Below are 20501 nucleotides of genomic sequence, written 5' to 3' on the forward strand. Positions count from 1 at the left end.
AATGTGGTTCGTACTTGTATGAAACATTGTAAATCAAATATTTATTGGAACTGGAAGCTATCTGCAAATTGGATCGTGCTCCAGCCAAGATCGGTGTCGTGCATCTCGTACGTGGGGAGCCAGAAAAAGCAATGGCTCCGATGCAGAGTCCAGTGTTCTGGAGGCTGTTGTCTAAAGGCCCTCGTAAATGATCAAAATTGTTTCACGAAATTACCCTTTCATAGTCACGGATTTGCCATGCAAGCCCGTACACGTTCAAACAACGTTTACCAGTTTAACCTCACTTTTAAGCAGACGCTATCCGTCCTCGTAGGTATTTTGACAACAAATCTAGACAAACTAGTGCTGACGTTGACTTTGTCGCTGTGTAGAAAGAAGAAGAAAAGAAAACAAAACAAAAACATGGTCCGGAAAACGGCTTAAAATGAGAGATTCGCTCATGAATATCTGCTAAAGGAAATATTACCCTCAGAACCCGATGATTACATCAACTTTCTTCAAATGGATAATGCTTTTTAAAGCTTATTAAGGCCCTCTTAAAGGAGCAAACCTGTCTGTCAGCGTCACTCTTATCTAGCCACGGATGTGTCACATAAGCCCTTACACGTACGAAGAAAGCTTGTCAATTGACCTTATTTTTGAAGAAGCTGTATGGTGTATTTTGGCCCTAGTGGGAATGGCTACAATGCATTTGTAGCAGCATGGAGAGTTCCATCAAGCCACTCTCCTGACCGAAGAGCACAAAAACAACACTGATTCTGGAATTGTGTTTGAAGAAGAAGAAAACAAGACGCCGGCCCAGGGAATGGTTTAAAATGAGAGTGAAATACACAAGTGAAAATATGATAATTGAAATGTTACATTCAGAACGTGATGATTGCTTCAACTTCCTGCTGATGGTCAGTGAAACGTCCAATAACTTGTTTAGCGAAAAAGAGGAGATAAGTATGCGAAAATTTATTCCCTTCTACTTGTTCCTCTAAGACGGTTGTTTAAAATATCACAACGTAGAAACATATAGCTGTCATAGTCCGTGGATAAACCGAAGAACTTCGATTTCCTTTATTTCATTACACTTCCGCTTGTATGCGACTGTATGCGTAAAATACTGATTTTGTTCATAACCTTTTCATGCGTAATATATGGCTAGGAAAGATGGTATGCCTCTAACATTTTCTAACATTTTTTAATAATGTTTTCATAATGCGGGGCCACAGTCATAATACATTTCTTTTAAAGTCAGTACCGCCATTAGACTGTTGTTTATTTATGACAGTATGCCATCTTAGGCAATTTATAACACTTAAAACACTTGATAATGGCACTCTGAAGCCGTAATCATGATTGTGTAAGTGTTAATGTAACACTGTAAATAAACAATAGTGTAATGACTTTAAAGAGATCTACCATCTTGGTAACTGTCAGTGCTATTTTGTTTTTATACTTGACCATGGGAACTCACGATATAATGAGATAACATGTAATAAAACAATTTTTCACTAAACATGTGCAGCGAAACATCTTCACAAATAACGTCCACCAGCTTGCCAAACTTCCCCTTAATCAAAATTTCTCTCAAACACGTCAGACACGATCTATGTTTGACAAACACGTCAAACAGCTTTGTACTCAGCTTTGTACAGCTTGGCAAGCATAGTTGGGTTTGACAAAATGTTTGATCGTTTAGGTAGCATTAATGTCGCCATACAACGCAACTTTAAATCGATTTTTTGCATTCCATTTTGTATTACCATTTATTATTGCAGCTAGGTTCATAACTTCCTTTGTGACACAAGACCCTAGTTACCTTTCGCGGATAACGCTCTCACTGAGTACGACTCCCGTCTGCCTCAAAGGTTCTATTCGGCAAGTAGCTTTCTCCTACTTTCAGTACTTCATGGATCACCTGCATATGTTGCCGTATCCTAACAATTGTTTTCAGAGCGACTTTGGCTCTTTATTCTGCAACTAAGCCATGTCTTAGACATATCCTCTATTACAGCAAGGTGAGAACTTGTGTGAAGTACGGGCAGTAGAAGAGAGGTATCGATGTAACTGAAACAGTAATGGATCATTCATTTAGTAAGAGCGTAGACCACGAAATATTTTTCATTGCAGAGTCACAGATTAATTGTGAATAAATTGCTACTTTGTGGCTAGGCCGTATCGCGGTGAAACACGCTCTTCCAGAAGTCTGATACCACAAAGTACGATGGAGAGCTTCTGTGAAATTTGCTCGAAATCAGGCGAAATCTCTGGGCGGGCACCCATACTTGGCGGGGGACACTATTTTCTAGGCGTTTTTACGTGCTTTCTGTGCACATAGAACTCCAAAGTGCAACGTGACGCGATCGACAGGCATACTAGAGACATTTCCCAACACATCTGTGCAAAGCTTTATGGGAATTTAACTGTGGTTTCCATTTCGCTACTGACAGGAACTTAATGGACACCCCTCGTATTAGCAAGCCACCCTGGCTTCGTAAGGGTAGCATTAAGTATCTATGGCCAGACGACTTGTCTGTAGTGGGGTAAAGGAGCGGTAATAAATTACATACATAAACCTTCCTCTAATAATTATATCTGTTAGTGAAAACCGTATGATACTCCCTAGTTTAGTTGCTGAGATTAGCCTTTATATTCAGACAGAAAAACACGGCGGGGTACATCATAATTCGAACAGTTAGTAGGAAATATTTACACATTATGCACGTAAATCTTCCCTGTGAATCAGTCTATCTATTAATGTAAACTTTATCAAAATCCTGCAGCAGTTACTGAAATAAGTTTTCACATATGGATGGAAAAGCCTGGCGGAAATTATATACATATGTATAGACCTCAGTTTATAATAGGATGGCCGATTAATAGTGTGCTTTCAGTTGTTTAGCCGAGCAGTTGTTTCCATTTGTGTGCACAACGTTTCGACGACCACCCCAGTCCCATTCTTCAGCTCTGGGGGCGTATAACTCCCCTCTCCGTGTATTAATTCTGAGGCATAGAAGATGCTGATATGACTGTAACTAATTTTACAACAAGATGCATTTTTGACTTTACAACATTTTGTAACATTCTTAAAGCATGTTTTCTTATAACGATGTTTGGAGACCCATATTTTCATATCATGTTTGCCTTCGTTTAACCCTTTATCAAAATCCTGCAACAGTTCCTGAGATAAGTTTTCACATATGGATAGAAAAGCCTGGCGGAAATTATATACATGTATATAGACCTCAGACCTGTTCTGTTTTGGTCTATATAACCTGAAATGGTTGTAATTTCGTTTCTTATTATTTAAATATCAAAATAACTTCCTGAAATTTCGTGACTTTGTCTGAAAATGCAAGGCAGTATGTGGTTAAAAAAATTTTAAAATATTTTAAGTCATCTGGTCATAAACCTTAAGAGTTACACATGTAGTGTCGGGGTCAAAATGACCAGACATTAATATGATTGCTCTAAAGTCAAATACTTTCAGGTTGTCTCATATTTTATGGTAGTAATTACTTTCATTCTTCATACTTATTCTCAACATTCAACATGTCAACAAAGGCGCTGCGTTTACAACAATGGACTTGTCATTACGACTTGTCAAATGTTCGAATTATTCATTGTTTCTGCTCAGTTTGTGTTCATTGCCGATTGTGATCGGTCTGAATTGTGACATCATGGCAGTTATTACATCATTGACTGACGCTGAGTTGGAAGAATCAGTAATCAGCTCAACAGGCGACGGATCACTTTCCGAGTTCGAAGACCATGCTAATAATGCGTCTGAAAGCGTGTGTTCTGATGACATTGATGACAGTCCACAGCCTGTTCAATGTAGTGTTCAGACTTATATTTCTAAAAACGGGATCACAGAATGGCAGTTGCAACCACCAGAACAACACGGCCGCCCACCTGCTTCGAACGTCATCAAAAGTACCCCAGGAGTTACCAGGTATGTAAGCAGAAGAATAAGTTCATTTTCAGTATTCTTTTCTGCAGCGCTTCGGAATAAAATAATAGATATCTCAGATATTGAGGGCAACGAGTTTATGGTGAACAATGGAAAATCTTAGGACTCCTATTCCTTGCGGGTGTATATCGCTCGCATGAGAAATCTACGTAAAGTTCGTGGGATAAGGAAACTAGGCGGCACATATTTCGAGCAACCATGTCCCTAGAAACATTCTGTAAAATATTGCGAGCGTATTGCGATTTCGTAAGACATCCACAAGAGAAGAAAGAAGATGTACTGATAAATTCGGCGCAATTCGCAGTATCTGGGGGAAGTGGTTAGAAACCTTCCTAAACTGTATAAATCATGGAAAAATGTGACCTTCGATGAGCAGCTGGTAGCATTTGGAGACCATTCAAGCAGTATATCCCAAGCAAACCGGCAAAACATGGAATCATAATATGGACTCTGTGCGATAGCAAATCTTCATATTCACTGAAAGCCCAAATTTATACTGGAATGGAGAATGGATCAGCGCCAGAAAAAAAATCAGGGAATGCGAACAATTGCTGACCTTACCTCTGATTTGTGAGGTCAGAATGTAACATGTAACAGCATTTTTTAATGTTAAACTATTGGGGACACCTGCCCCTGAAAAGGAAACTGATAATGTTAGGAACCGTACGTAAAAATAAGCCAGAGCTCATTGTGACCAACAAGGAGGTTCATAGCTCTTCATTTTATTTGACAAATGGCACTACGGTGGTCAGTTATATTCCTAAGAGAAATAAGAATGTTGTACTAATGAGTACTCTCCACCGTGGTTGGGAAATAAGTGACAGTGCTGATAAGAAGCCAATAATATTTTAGATTATAATTCAATCAAAGCGGCTGTAGACACACTCGATCGGCTTACAGGTACATATAAATGCAAACAAAGAAACAATAGATGGTCCATTTTAGTTTTCTGCAATGTTCGTGATGTTGCTGCTTGTAATGCATATGTCTTTGGATTTAGATTGACCCTAGTAACTCGAAGGCAAGAAGACTGACTATATGGAGAATAATTTTGGAGGAACTGGTTGCAGAGCATATTGCACCGAGGAAGCATTTTCCAAGAACAGAAGATTCTTCGAGAATGATCAGGAGTATACAGGACCCTGAAGGAGTGGCAGGTGTGGCTAAATCAGCAACAACAAGAAACTCTTCTACACGTGCACACTCTAAGTTCTGTCCTTGAAGCAATGAGAATAAAACAAACATGTGTGTGGAAAGTGTAATAAACATGTATGCAAAACACACACTCACCTACTTGTCACCAAACTGCAGGGAGTAAGAAGGAAAGAATTTCATATGGGCAGACGGACAGATGGTTGTTGAGATTGACTTTTTGGTGGAAATGTTGGTTGTTCCTAGTGTACCCTGTATAAATATTAAAATAATAAATTTTCTTTAGAGAAGTTATGTGTGCTACCATTATTATCATTATTATCGCTATGGTCAGTGCCTTCGTACAGTAAAAGTGAACAGAACGGCAGGGATCTGAAAACCTATTACTTTGTATTTTAGTCTTCCTACTGAGAACATTGATTACCACAAGTGGATAGTAGTAATTCTACTCACCAGTTATCAGCAGAGAATTTTGATCTTAACCAAAGATGCACGTTATGTCACTTTAACAAGTAACAGCTATATGTTTGAAGTGAGGATAATTATACAGCGTATTCTGATAATTCTATCACAAAATTTGTGCTTGTGTATCTCTGAAGAAATGTAAACAATATGGAATATTTAAAAAGCATTATAATTCATTGCTGCCATGCCTAATTGATTATCCAAATTTAATAAAAATGCAATCATTCTTCGATGTAAATTATTCTACATTATATGTCATCTGTGAACAAATAGCGACATGAATTGTATTCTACGAGTTATCGTTGTAAAACTTTTGTATCTATGGATCATGTTACTCTTTCACGTAGTGGAGGAGAAGAGTCGGCATTAACTAGACCCCGTTGTACCCATGTGCCCCATGTGCAGAAATTGTTTCGTTGTTATTTAAAAGTGAGGAATACATGGTATACTGACTTCAACTGTTGTTAGTTTTAAAGGAGTTACATTTATATATGATTACATAATTATGAGAATACGAAGCATCTGCATCATTGATGATTTTTGTAGGAGGAATTATGTTTAAACTTCGAGACCAAGAAGAAGATTAGCATATTGTTCCTAAACGCTTTCGAGCTCCAGGCACCCACTCGGCGAAATAATATCCCATTTATTTTCAGCACAATGAGCAACAGTAACTACAACAGCAAGAATCAGTTATTTACAACTATTGACTTTCCCAACGTACAGAGTTAACGAAATAGTTCTAACACCTGTGTCCTGCGATTAATCTTAATCAATGCTATGTCTGGTATCCAGCGATAGAATTGTGATTGTATTCTATGACGTCATTTATTCAACAATATACCAGTTATAGGCAGGACAGGATAGCATTTTGAAGTTCTAAATGGCGCAAAGATTTTCTTAGAGTTTCAGTGTGCCTTTAAGCTAGGCTTGACCTATCACTAGTATGAAGATTCGACAAAAACGACACGTGATTCAGTTTTCACGTTTAACTGTACGTTATATTTGCTTGGTATGATTAATGGGGTAGGTCAGGTACACACATGCAGCCGAAATGATGTCAAGTTGAGAGACTTGGTCCAGACGGTTAAGGAGGGCTGTGCAAACGATACTCGCGCTCGAACGATCTCGATGTGTCCCAGTAGACCGCAGGGCTCGGTACAACATCGAATGCTGCTGGAACAATGACGTGAGATTTGGCACACGCGGAGCAGAAGCAAGCGATACCGAGAAACTAAAGAATTGCCAAGGCGACAGATTATAATTCTGCCTGAAATTTGACAGTTTCGTGAAAAACAGGTGGAAATGATAATAAAAACTACCACTGAAAAAATTTCTGTTTTAGCTGAACTAATTTTCGATAATAGTTATCATATAATATTTGTGGATACCGTACATAAACAATTATGGTGACATTTTTATATAAAGTTAACAAAGGTGAAACTACCGTCCTTCAAAAATATTACTCGAGTCCGAAGCCAATACAGTATTTCATTTGGTTATTAGAGACAACAGTAATTTACCAAGTGAGTTAGAAATGAGCATTTCGATCCCCGTTCACATATTAACGTGTGAAAATATTAATCAGTTTTAAAACAAGATGGTAACATTCTCATGTTGAATACTTAATAAATTAAATAAATCATATTAAATTGACTAAGTGCTATCGGGAGAATAAATAATAGTGGCAAGACCAGTTGTGGGAAAAGTAGTAGCAGGCGTCACTAACTTCAGTTATTTTTTGGTTTCAAAATTTTATTGAACAGGAGCACCAACCTTTTCAGTCCTTCATGAAGCGTTTATTAACAGTGTGTCACAGTCATAGTACATACGTTTGACGATTGGTTTTTACCACCTGGTCCATTCTCAACCCTGGCCTACTGAGGCTGCACTGAAAGTGCCTGATCGTAATAACAAACATCAAGATGGCAATACATGCTTTATAAGATGACTGTCAGAAGCAAACTGGGCCCCTAAGCAAGGGACTCCATTTCGATTCCGCGTTGCTTAGATGCGCATATTGATTGTGAGAGTCATCTGCGAACATTTATAAAGCGTGTATTGCCATTTAGATGTTTGTTAATAAGATCAGGGGCTTTCAGCACAACCTCAGTAGGCCAGGCATGAGAATGAACCAGCTGCTTCGAAAATAGTCGCCAAATATATGAACTGCAACTGTGACACATTGCTAATTAACGCATCATAGAAAGTACCAGTAGAAGTCACTAAATCCCTCTATGCCATTATTTATTGAGATAACTTGTCTGGAGTGTTAATATGCATGGTGATTACGTTGAGAAGCATGTAACATTGAAGAAATAGTTTCTATTCAGGTATAGACAAAAGTGGAGCTGTTTTGGCTGTGCGTGACGAAACGGCTGTGTGGTTGTAGGGTGAGCGGGTGTCTCTGGCTGCATACAGCTGTGGCTGGCCTGACGCCGACGCCAGATTCCGGAAAGCCTCGCTGCTGCTCATGGCGAGGGCGCAGAGGGCGCTCAGACTCACCGCCGGCGGCATCTACCCCATACAGAGGGCCACCTTCCTCTCGGTAAGAGTTTAGTTACTGTTCGCACTAAACAGTTTTGGACGTCACAGCATTAAATCTCTGTCCTGTTTCGTCATGATGCCATGCCTAACGACAGTGTGGTCCTTAGAGACGGACCAATAGCTCAACTGGACAAGGGCTCGGCAGGTAACATAGAATGGTTCTTTCAAAGGAGCAATTCGAGTATTCGGGAAGACGACGTAAAGTCAGTACATGATCCTTTCAAAATTCGTGGCCACCATTTATCATTACTCCTTCTTTTGTACCTGGCAATGGCAGAAAAAAGTGGATATATTAGGTTAGTGGATATATTAGGTTACTCCCCCCTTTGTACCTGGCAATGGCAGAAAAAAAGGATATATGAGGTTAGTACATCAAGAAGAGAATAGAAGCTTTAGAAATGTGGTGCTACAGAAGAATGCTGAAGATTAGAAGGGTAGATCACATAACTAATGAGGAGGTATTGAATAGAATTGGGGAGAAGAGAAATTTGTGGCACAACTTGACTAGAAGAAGGGATCGGTTGGTAGGACATGTTCTGAGGCATCTAGGGATCACCAGTTTAGTATTGGACGGCAGCGTGGAGGGTATAAATCTTAGAGGGAGACCAAGAGATGAATACACTAAGCAGATTCAGAAGGATGTAGGTTGCATTAGGTACTGGGAGATGAAGAAGCTTGCGTAGGATAGAGTAGCATGGAGAGCTACATCAAACCAGTCTCAGGACTGAACACCTCAACAACAACAGGTTAGTACACAAGTTCGTAGCGTTTTTGTTTTCCATGTTGGTATTCCGGTTGCTATGGGTTTATTTATCGATTATCAATTTTTATCTTTAGTTCACTGTTGCTATTTGGGTTCACGTATTATCATTATATCGTTTGGAGATTGTGACTGGAGCTTGGGCACACAAAAATGGAGTGCCAAGTGCAGAATTCGGAACACTTCCGATATATTCTTCTGATTGAGTTCAGTAAGGGGGTGACAGCAATGAAGGCAGCCAGAAACGTTTATACCATGTATGGGAATAATGCCATTGGACAGAGAACGGCAAGAAAATTTTTTTCCTCTTTTTAAGGAACATCTTTTCAACATCAGTGACTCTCCAAGGGTTTGATGAAGATCGATTAAATGCATTAACCCACAATAACCCACGTCATTGTACTGGAGAACTGACAAATGTGATGAACTGTAACCGTTCCATCATTGTGCGACATTTGCGTGTAATGGGGAAGGTTCAAAAATTGGGTGTATAGGTACTGCATGCTCTGAGCCAAAATCACAAAAATCAGCAGGTAGCCAAATGTGTATCCCTGGCTGCTCGTCGTCAATTGGATCGTGAACAACACCAACCAATCCTATCCTTCACCGTTACTGGTGACGAGAAATGGTCTGTGTATGCAAACATAAGGAAAAGAATGTTGAGCCCAAACAAAGCTGCCACATCCCGTGTCAAGACCTACGCGCACCCAAAAAAGATAGTGTTATGCAGCTGGCGCAACAATGACAGTGTGGTGTATTACAGATTTCTTCTCGGAGCTGTAACCATCACTACTGACATTTACTATCAACAACTGAGACGTCTTGCAGACACAGTCCGAGAACAGCGACCAGGAAGACTGCGTGAAGTGACACTATACCATGATAATTCCCCCCCCCCCCCCCCTCCCCCCGCGCCACTCTCATCGACTGGCAAAATATACAACGATACAGGAGTTGGGTTGGGAAGTCATGCCGCACCCACGTTATTCAACCTATTCTTGCACCCTCAGGTTTTCACATTTTCCAGTGTCTATTGAACAACCTTCAAGGAACTTTCTTCCCGGATGAAAAGGCACTCCGAAAATGGCTTAACAAGCTATTCGCCTCAGCACCACGTAATTTCTACAGTCACGGCATCGAAAAGTTACTCAATCATCGGCACCCTGTTGTAAGTGGCTAAGGACAATGTATTATTGATGTGAAGTCTCTGTTATATGTATCCGTTGTCTTTATTAAACTTACGGAAAACGCTACAAACTTGCGCACTAACCTAATAAAATCCGTACTGACAAAAATCGAAGAGAAATATGAAATGAAAAGTATATTAACAAAAAATAAAACGTTTTATGAAGTTTTTTGTGGAAGAAAAAAGGTCGTTCAACATATAACGCTCCATGATAATGCCTCTCCAACGACTGCCTTTCGCCGCCTCTAACGATCAATGATAGAAAGGCTTCTCAATTGGTCTCAAAAAGCTCCAACAATTCATGTGAAATGAATCTTGTGGTCTGTTGTGAGCCTTCCTGGAATACATTTGAACACACTTTTGAACAACCATAAGCCTCACTCAATGCACACCTAAAATCAATGTTTACCAATAGCAAACTGTCGAATTGTGAGGCGCTCTTCGGCGCGAATAACGGTATCCGAGCAGTTCACTGTGTCGGGATCAGTAGCTGTGCTAGGACGCCCCGAAAGTGGCCAATCAGGGATGTCAATTGTTTCCGTTGCTGCTCTTTCTAGCGATTTAACTCGCTTTACTCATCGCCCAAAAGTAGTACTATCAATTACATCATTACCATACACTGCACAGTAACGTTTGTGGATGTTCACCGCTGTTTATTTTTCCACAACCACGAATTCAACAACAGCACACCGGCTGTAACTGGAGTATTGCAGACACCCTTTGATTGTTCACTACGTCACTTTCACCTGTCTGAATTGTTTGAAACTTCACACACGTGTCGATGAAACATCATATTTCAAGCACCGAGTGGGAAGTATTCGTATATGCAGGGGTTGGCAGAAACATGGAAACACCCCTAGAAATACATGTTTGAACATACATACAGTGGTGTCATAGCCTGTAGGTTACGCTGTAATATTTGAGCACGAGAAGCACCTGTACAATGTTCTCCTTATATTGAAAGTGTAATTAGTAGCCAGCTCAGTGTTTTGGGTAGTTGTGAGTGCGTCATTTTGAAGCTAACTGAATTCGAAATTGGGCAGATTGCTGGTGCTCATACCGTAGGTGTCCAGTTTTCTCTCAAACTGTTTCCCGACACATTTCAGATCACTTTATTGCTCTTTTCCCATGAACAAATAGTCAATCATTGGGCGCTGCATAATAACTGCAGTCAATATTCGGGACCTCTAGTGACTTACCCTTTTATTGCCTTCTTTTCGAATGGACGGCACAGTTGGAGCCTACCAGTTACACAGTCCTTTTAAAAGGAACCAGACACCATAAAATCTTCAGAGTCGGAGGCAAAGTCGCAGCCTCAGGTAGACAGATCAGCATTCACGTCCATTCGCGTCCCGGATCCCATACTCTGGGGACATTACATCTGATATGCACATAAACCTTTCTTGTGAATCAGTCTATCTATTAGTGAAAACTTTATCAAAATCCTGCAACGGCGCCTGAGATAAGTTTTCACATATGTTTTTTCTGTTGAAAAAACACAGCCTTTTAGCAAGATAAGGAATCTCAAACGGTGTTGCTTCCCAGAGGCGGCTAACATGTCGACTCAGGAACGGCATCACAAAATAACGTTCAGTTTAAATTTTTAGAAACCAGCATTCTGGTTGATGCTCATACGCCTCCACGTGTCGGGAATCTAATAGACCTGTTTGGAGTTCTACGACGGAGTGGGTGAGATTTTCTGCCTCCCTCCTCATCCCACAGCATTACTGGTTGGAAATACCAAAAATACGAAAGAGTAGGCGATGGTTTAACAACTGTACTTGAGTTTTACTGAATGTAACTCGCAATGTCTGCAATGATTGGCAGGTGGGATCCCTGCTGTGACAAAAAGGATGAAGTTAGAGACTGTTTAGAAAGAAAATAATACACTTCACATGGCTGAAGAGAGAAAACTTCATGCTAGGTGATGAACGAGCACTCCCCATGTTAGGAGTTTTGACGGTAATGATTTCATGTTAGGCTTCTAGGAAACAGTAGATGCAGACTTGTTGCTGGACAAATGATGAGGTGAGCCTTGTAATTACACACAAGAATGTTTCCTCTTGAGAACGCATTATAAAGAGAGAAGTGAACTCAGTCTCCAGCCGACGTCGCCAATACTTTCAGCATTACGCTATGAGGTGGTCGCGATCGCAAATTCCATAGGGCTCACGATATGAGTTCTCTCTCTTTATGGGCCAATTATTCCGTTTTAATATTTCGCAGCCAGCTATTATTCTTTCAATAGGCAATTCGGCTATATCATTGATCTTCGATCCTAATTTTCCATGTTCTGTCTGTAATTTACTAACAATACTCACAACCACTGACCGTACTCGTCTATTATCAGCATAACTTTGCACTTATCTTGTTCATCCACCTCTGCCTGGGTTAGAGTCCATCATCTGAATCCTTTATCCAGGTATTAAATGTTCAATTGTTTATCTCATCTCATGTGTTTTACTTTTCGAAAATAAGCGAGATTGTTACAATGACCACTTATTTCCGTTATAGATTAAATGATCCCTCCCACCATTAATAAGTGTATGTGCGTAGTGTGGTACCCACATTGTCATATTTGATTGGGCCACGTCTGTTAATTAACATTCCCTGCCGCCGTTGGATAAGCAGCTGCCAGCAGAAAGTCGTATACTCCTAGCTCACTCATTTGTTACGTAGTTTAATTCTTAATTTCTTTGCGTGTTTTTGGTACTTGCATTGTTTAATTCATAAATTTCGGGCGTATTATAGTATTTGAGAGTTGTAGCATCGCGTTTTAGTACCTGAATAGTGTAAAATCGCGTAGTCTCCTTCACCCGCCAAGCAGTGTGTCAGCAGTGCGCAAGTGGCAGCATTACTGCATTTACTAGGCAATCTTGTATTTTAATAATCGTTTAAATTTTGTGTCGATTTGTTTGTGCTCTCTGTAGATTATTTCAGACGTTCTTTGCGCAACAGTTTTTAGCATGGATAGGGACTGCAACTGCTGTGTTCGGATGCAGGCTGAGTTGGCATCCCTTCGCTCCCAGCTTCAGGCAGTGTTGACTTCGGTCACACAGCTTGACGCTGTTGCCAATGGGCATCACTGTGGGGGTCCGGATGGGGGTTTGTCGGGGACGGCCAGCTCGTCCCACGCATCCCCCGATCGGACTACGACTGTGGCTGCCCAGGATACTGCCCACATTGAGGCTGATCCCTCACCTGTGGTAGAGTGGGAGGTCGTCTCGAGGTGTGGCAGGGGGCGAAAGACATTCCGGAGGGCTGACGGAAGGCCTCTCCAGTTTGTCTGACGAACCGGTTTCAGGCTCTGTCTCCGGCTGATACTGATCTTCGGCCGGACATGGTTGCTTGTCCTGTTCCAGAGGTTGCCCCTCAGTCTGCAAGATCCGGGCGGTTGCAGAGGGTGGGCTTACTGGTAGTTGGGAGCTCCAACGTCAGGCGCGTAATGGGGCCCCTTAAGGATATGGCAGCAAGAGAGGGGAAGAAAACCAATGTGCACTCCGTGTGCATACCGGGGGGAGTCATTCCAGATGTGGAAAGGGTCCTTCCGGATGTCATGAAGGGTACAGGGTGCACCCATCTGCAGGTGGTTGCTCATGTCGGCACCAATGATGTGTGTCGCTATGGATCAGAGGAAATCCTCTCTGGCTTCCGGCGGCTATCTGATTTGGTGAAGACTGCCAGTCTCGCTAGCGGGATGAAAGCAGAGCTCACCATCTGCAGCATCGTCGACAGGACTGACTGCGGACCTTTGGTACAGAGCCGAGTGGAGGGTCTGAATCAGAGGCTGAGGCGGTTCTGCGACCGTGTGGGCTGCAGATTCCTCGACTTGCGCCATAGGGTGGTGGGATTTCGGGTTCCGCTGGATAGGTCAGGAGTCCACTACACGCAGCAAGCGGCTACACGGGTAGCAGGGGTTGTGTGGTGTGGACTGGGCGGTTTTTTAGGTTAGATGGCCTCGGGCAAGTACATAAAGGGCAACAGCCTCAAAGGGTGCGGGGCAAAGTCAGGACATGCGGCTACCAAGCAGCAATCGGTATTGTAATTGTAAACTGTCGAAGCTACATTGGCAAAGTACCGGAACTTCAAGCGCTGATAGAAAGCACCGAAGCTGAAATCATTATAGGTACAGAAAGCTGGCTGAAGTCAGAGATAAATTCAGCCGAAATTTTTACAAAGGCTCAGACGGTGTTTAGAAAGAATAGATTGCATGCAACCGGTGGTGGGATGTTTGTCGCTGTTAGTAGTAGTTTATTCTGTAGTGAAGTAGAAGTGGATAGTTCCTGTGAAATATTATGGGTGGAGGTTACACTCAACAACCGAGCTAGGTTAATAATTGGCTCCTTTTACCGACCTCCCGACTCAGCAGCATTAGTGGCAGAACAACTGAGAGAAAATTTGGAATACATTTCACATAAATTTTCTCAGAATATTATAGTCTTAGGTGGAGATTTCATTTTACCAGATATAGACTGGGACACTCAGATGTTTAGGACGGGTGGTAGGGACAGAGCATCGAGTGACATTATACTGAGTGCGCTATCCGAAAATTACCTCGAGCAATAAAACAGAGAACCGACTCGTGGAGATAACATCTTGGACCTACTGATAACAAACAGACCCGAACTTTTCGACTCTGTATGTGCAGAACAGGGAATCAGTGATCATAAGGCCGTTGCAGCATCCCTGAATATGGAAGTTAATAGGAATGTAAAAAAATGGAGGAATGTTTATCTGTTTAGCAAGAGTAATAGAAGGCAGATTTCAGACTACCTAACAGATCAAAACGAAAATTTCTGTTCCGACACTGACAATGTTGAGTGTTTATGGAAAAAGTTTAAGGCAATTGTAAAATGCGTTTAGACAGGTACGTGCCGAGTAAAACTGTGAGGGACGGGAAAAACCCACCGTGGTTCAACAACAAAGTTAGGAAACTACTGCGAAAGCAAAGAGAGCTTCACTCCAAGTTTAAACGCAGCCAAAACCTCTCAGACAAACAGAAGCTAAACGATGTCAAAGTTAGCGTAAGGAGGGCTATGCGTGAAGCGTTCAGTGAATTCGAAAGTAAAATTCTATGTACCGACTTGACAGAAAATCCTAGGAAGTTCTGGTCTTACGTTAAAGCAGTAAGTGGCTCGAAACAGCAAATCCAGACACTCCGGGATGATGATGGCATTGAAACAGAGGATGACACGCGTAAAGCTGAAATACTAAACACCTTTTTCCAAAGCTGTTTCACAGAGGAAGACCACACTGCAGTTCCTTCTCTAAATCGTCGCACAAACGAAAAAATGGCTGACATCGAAATAAGTGTCCAAGGAATAGAAAAGCAACTGGAATCACTCAACAGAGGAAAGTCCACTGGACCTGACGGGATACCAATTCGATTCTACATATAGTACGCGAAAGAACTTGCCCCCCTTCTAACAGCCGTGTACCGCAAGTCTCTAGAGGAACGGAAGGTTCCAAATGATTGGAAAAGAGCACAGGTAGTCCCAGTCTTCAAGAAGGGTCGTCGAGCAGATGCGCAAAACTATAGACCTATATCTCTGACGTCGATCTGTTGTAGAATTTTAGAACATGTTTTTTGCTCGCGTATCATGTCGTTTTTGGAATCCCGGAATCTACTCTGTAGGAATCAACATGGATTCCGGAAACAGCGATCGCGTGAGACCCAACTCGCTTTATTTGTTCATGAGACCCAGAAAATATTAGATACAGGCTCCCAGGTAGATGCTATTTTCCTTGACTTCCGGAAGGCGTTCGATACAGTTCCGCACTGTCGCCTGATAAACAAAGTAAGAGCCTATGGAATATCAGACCAGCTGTGTGGCTGGATTGGAGAGTTTTTAGCAAACAGAACACAGCATGTTGTTATCAATGGAGAGACGTCTACAGACGTTAAAGTAACTTCTGGCGTGCCACAGGGGAGTGTTATGGGACCATTGCTTTTCACAATATATATGAATGACCTAGTAGATAGTGTCGGAAGTTCCATGCGGCTTTTCGCGGATGATGCTGTAGTATACAGAGAAGTTGCAGCATTAGAAAATTGTAGCGAAATGCAGGAAGATCTGCAGCGGATAGGCACTTGGTGCAGGGAGTGGCAACTGTCCCTTAACATAGACAAATGTAATGTATTGCGAATACATAGAAAGAAGGATCCTTTATTGTATGATTATATGATAGCGGAACAAACACTGGTAGCAGTTACTTCTGTAAAATATCTGGGAGTATGCGTGCGGAACGATTTGAAGTGGAATGATCATATAAAATTAGTTGTTGGTAAGGCGGGTACCAGGTTGAGATTCATTGGGAGAGTCCTTAGAAAATGTAGTCCATCAACAAAGGAGGTGGCTTACAAAACACTCGTTCGACCTATACTTGAGTATTGCTCATCAGTGTGGGATCCGTACCAGATCGAGTTGACGGAGGAGATAGAGAAGATCCAAAGAAGAGCGGCGCGTTTCGTCACAGGGTTATTTGGTAACCGTGATAGCGTTACGGAGATGTTTAGCAAACTCAACTGGCAGACTCTGCAAGAGAGGCGCTCTGCATCGCGGTGTAGCTTGCTCGCCAGGTTTCGAGAGGGTGCGTTTCTGGATGAGGTATCGAATATATTGCTTCCCCCTACTTATACCTCCCGAGGAGATCACGAATGTAAAATTAGAGAGATTCGAGCACGCACGGAGGCTTTCAGACAGTCGTTCTTCCCGCGAACCCTACGCGACTGGAACAGAAAAGGGAGGTAACGATAGTGGCACGTAAAGTGCCCTCCGCCACACACCGTTGGTGGGTTTGCGGAGTATAAATGTAGATGTAGATGTAGATTTCCATTGGTAACATTATCATCTCCTTTAATTGAGTTGCATGATCGTATAGGGTGCTTCCCCCGTCTCTGGTCACCAGAGATCGAACTTCAGCATCATAGGGGTATGGCCGGCTGGAGTGGCCGAGCGATTCTAGGCGCTACAGTCTGGAACCGCGCGACCGCTGCGGTCGCAGGTTCGAATCCTGCCTCGGGCATGGATGTGTGTGATGTCATTAGGTTAGTTAGGTTTAAGTAGTTCTAAGTTTTAGGGGACTGATGACCTCAGAAGTTAAGTCCCATAGTGCTCAGAGCCATTTGAACCATAGAGGTATGCAAAGCATCACAGCTGATACTCCACAGTACAAAGGGTGTTGTTTCAGGAGACACAAGTTCGAAGATTTATACCACGTACAGGCAAAGAAATAAAATATCATCCACTAAGTCACAACGCGAACGAAACTGTTTGTTGAGTGATCGTGACAGACGATCATTGAAGAGGATTATGACGAAAAATAAGAGAACGACACTTGCAAAAGTCACTGCAGAACTGAATGGCGCACTCACAAACCCTGTCAGCACCAGAACAACACAAATGGAGCTCCATAAGCTGGAGTTGAAACGTGACTCGCAATTTCAAATCAACACATCAGTGATGCACGTGCTCACAACAGGAAAATGTAATACAGAAGCCATAAAACCTGAACTATGGTGCAATGGAAGAATATCATTTGGTTGGATGAGTATTGTTTCACACTGCTTCCACCTTGTGGTCGAGATTACCTCCCATGAATGAAACATGATGGTGATTCGGTGATGATTTGGGCTGCCATATCGTGATATTCGATGGGACCCATGGCTACTCTGCAAGTTCGTATTGACGCCGACGACTATGTGACCATTTTGGCTGATGAGGTGCTTCCCATTGTACAGTGTTGGTTTTCAGATGGTGATGCTGTGTTCCAAGCTGACGGGACCCCCGTTCAGTTTGAATCGTCCAGGACTGGCTACATGAGCACAACGATGAAATGTCAGATCTCCCCGGGCACCCGTAGTTACCATACCTCAGTACAATGGAGCCTTTATGGTCTATTTTGGACAGGAGGGTGCCTGATCGCTATCCACCTCCATCGCAGTGTCTTCGACCTTGTACAATTTTGAGGGAAGAATTTTATAAGACTACTGTCAAATCCATACAGGACCTGTATTTATCCGTTCCAGAGGGCTGCAAGCTGTTTCCAATGCCAACGGGTCTCCTACACCGTGCTGGGCGTGGTAATGTGTTGTGTTTTTGATGTTTCCATATTTTTATCCAACCGCTATATACTAACAGTTGTAAAAATTTGTTTTCTCCTGTGGTAAGTGACGACGGGCAACGAAGTGGTGGCTGCAGCAGCCGACCACCCTTGTGTCACCTCCACATATAGTTACGGAATCTTAAGTCCCATACATAATAAATGTTGGCTTACTATTTGTGGCACAGAGCCATGTATCGGTAAGAGATGAGACACTGGAAGTGAGCTGTGAAAAAATGCAATCCATGAAGCTGATTATCATGGCTTGGCGTGGCACTTCCCTCTCACGGAGGCGTGACGAAACGGTCCCAACCATTTTCTAGATTGGGGTTAGTCTTATGAGGCACTGATTTCTTCTTCGGCGATAGGGATCGCAATTGTGCAGTGTGAATTTCAGTATTCTACGTTTTAAATTAATTTGCTCATACAGGGGTACCCTACGAAATTTCTGACTGGATTGGGGATTTCTTAGCAGGGAGGACTCTGCATTCCATGTTGGACGGAAAGCCACCGACAGTAGTAGAAATAACTTTTGATGTAGCTCCCAGCAGTACTTTTGAACCCTTGCATCGTATTTTAATGACCTGACAATTTTAATACTTGTACAAACCACAGATTTTTATCAAATGAAACAGCTATCTGCAAATGAAAAACCTGCAAAAATATGAGATCGTGGTAACATTTCAAAGATCAGCAAACATTTAAAAAATTATCAACTGACTTTAAAAGTTCAAAAATTTAAAACTGAGCACGTAACAAAACGAGAAAATTTAGTGACCCATGACTACAGCATCAACAAGTCACAACTGGAAAAGATCAGCTCATGCAAATACTCGGGTGTAACACTTGGTAGAGTATTAAACTGAACGCCTACGTTGGCACAGTTGTAGGTAAAGCAGGTGTCAGACTTCTGTTTGTTGGTAGAATCCCAAAGAAATCTGGAAGATGGCAAGACATGAAGGATTTCCACCTTTCATATTTAATAAATTCTGTCATTAGTATGTATCCATTTAATTCACGATTATCGAAGTAGGAAGGCAGTAGGACAGTACGGGAGTAGGAGTGGCTAGCAGCAGACCTGTGCCGACGCGACGGGGAGTCTGTCAGTCTCCGAGGAACGTCCTACCTTTAATGCACTACGGTGCATTGTTCCCAATGCTAACTGCAAGGCGTTTTCTACAACTTTCGGGCGTCTTTGTACACCGATGCAAACCGACGGGAAAAAATACGCATATCTTCAATAAATTTAAATTATAAAGGTAATTATTCATTTATTTCAACATAAATTTACAATGTAGCGTCAATTATTAGTCTTTCACAACCAGCCAAATACTCTGTAATGCCAGAAGTACGAAAACTTTGTATTTAAGAAAGTAAGTACATGAATTTCTAAAAATAGTTCATTTAAGAATTAGTTTCACTTCTAATATGATGCGTTATTTGTCCTTATAAAAGTTTGCAACCCTTATCATAACTCACGTTTATCCGAAAACTCTGAACAAGTATCTGAGTGAAACCACTCCTGACCGGACGATGACTCAAAACATTCACATACCTGACTTAAATGTCATAGACTTGTTTCAGTTTGTCGTCTAACATTAGGTAAAACCACTCTGATCCAGAGTGTGAGTGGAAAACATCTGTATAGCTTACGTAGCCATGGAGACTAGTTACATTCAGTTGCTTCATTCGACTGAAACAATCGACTGAACAAAAGAAAAGAAAAAAAAAAAAGAATTGCCTGACCAATCGGTTGTTAGAATCATTTTGTTGTTTCACCTCTGCTACTGCTACATGTACTGCAGTATATGGGTAAACCGCTGTTCATTACTGATTCTATTGTTTCAGTTGCTGAACGCTGGTTACTCTTACTACGCGGTTCTTCAGAACTTCACTGGTCGCTGAAGACGCAACATCCGGCATCTGCTATCACTGCACGCACCCTGCTTGTCACCAGAATGGTAATGGGATACACCCTGCTGCTTATGACTTGTCAACCAAAACAACCTTGGACTTATCTACTAGCTATCGAAAAGTACAGATGTATGGGTCCTTCATCAGTCTCAACGAAACAGTCAAAAATAGCGCTGGACACTTTAATAAGAACTAATGTGTCACATACACAACATGAAAGTGGAATAAATAGATACTTGAACAATATGAAAATAATTCAAAATAAGTTCACTGAATGCGAATATCTTGACATCAGACCCAGTCCGGCACAAATTTTCTTAAGTCACTAATAAGTAGTGTATCTACACCTAACACAGCTGATGCCAAGATATCCGCATTCAGCGGTTTTACTTCACATTAATTTCGGATCACCG

At 41.8% G+C, this 20501-nt stretch overlaps 1 protein-coding gene across 1 annotated transcript in view; it reads left to right on the top strand.

Moving 5' to 3' along the window:
- Nucleotides 1–20079, top strand: part of LOC126260452 (odorant receptor 43a-like) — an 87821-nt gene extending 67742 nt beyond the window's left edge. Inside the window, exons 4-5 of the mRNA XM_049957781.1 lie at nt 7971–8126; nt 20023–20079. Of these exons, the coding sequence (XP_049813738.1) occupies nt 7971–8126; nt 20023–20079 (213 nt within the window). The remainder of the gene's footprint in view (nt 1–7970; nt 8127–20022) is intronic.
- The last annotated feature ends 422 nt before the right edge of the window (nt 20080–20501 follow it).

This window comes from Schistocerca nitens, chromosome 5, assembly GCF_023898315.1.
Source record: "Schistocerca nitens isolate TAMUIC-IGC-003100 chromosome 5, iqSchNite1.1, whole genome shotgun sequence".
Classification (NCBI taxonomy): domain Eukaryota; kingdom Metazoa; phylum Arthropoda; class Insecta; order Orthoptera; family Acrididae; genus Schistocerca; species Schistocerca nitens.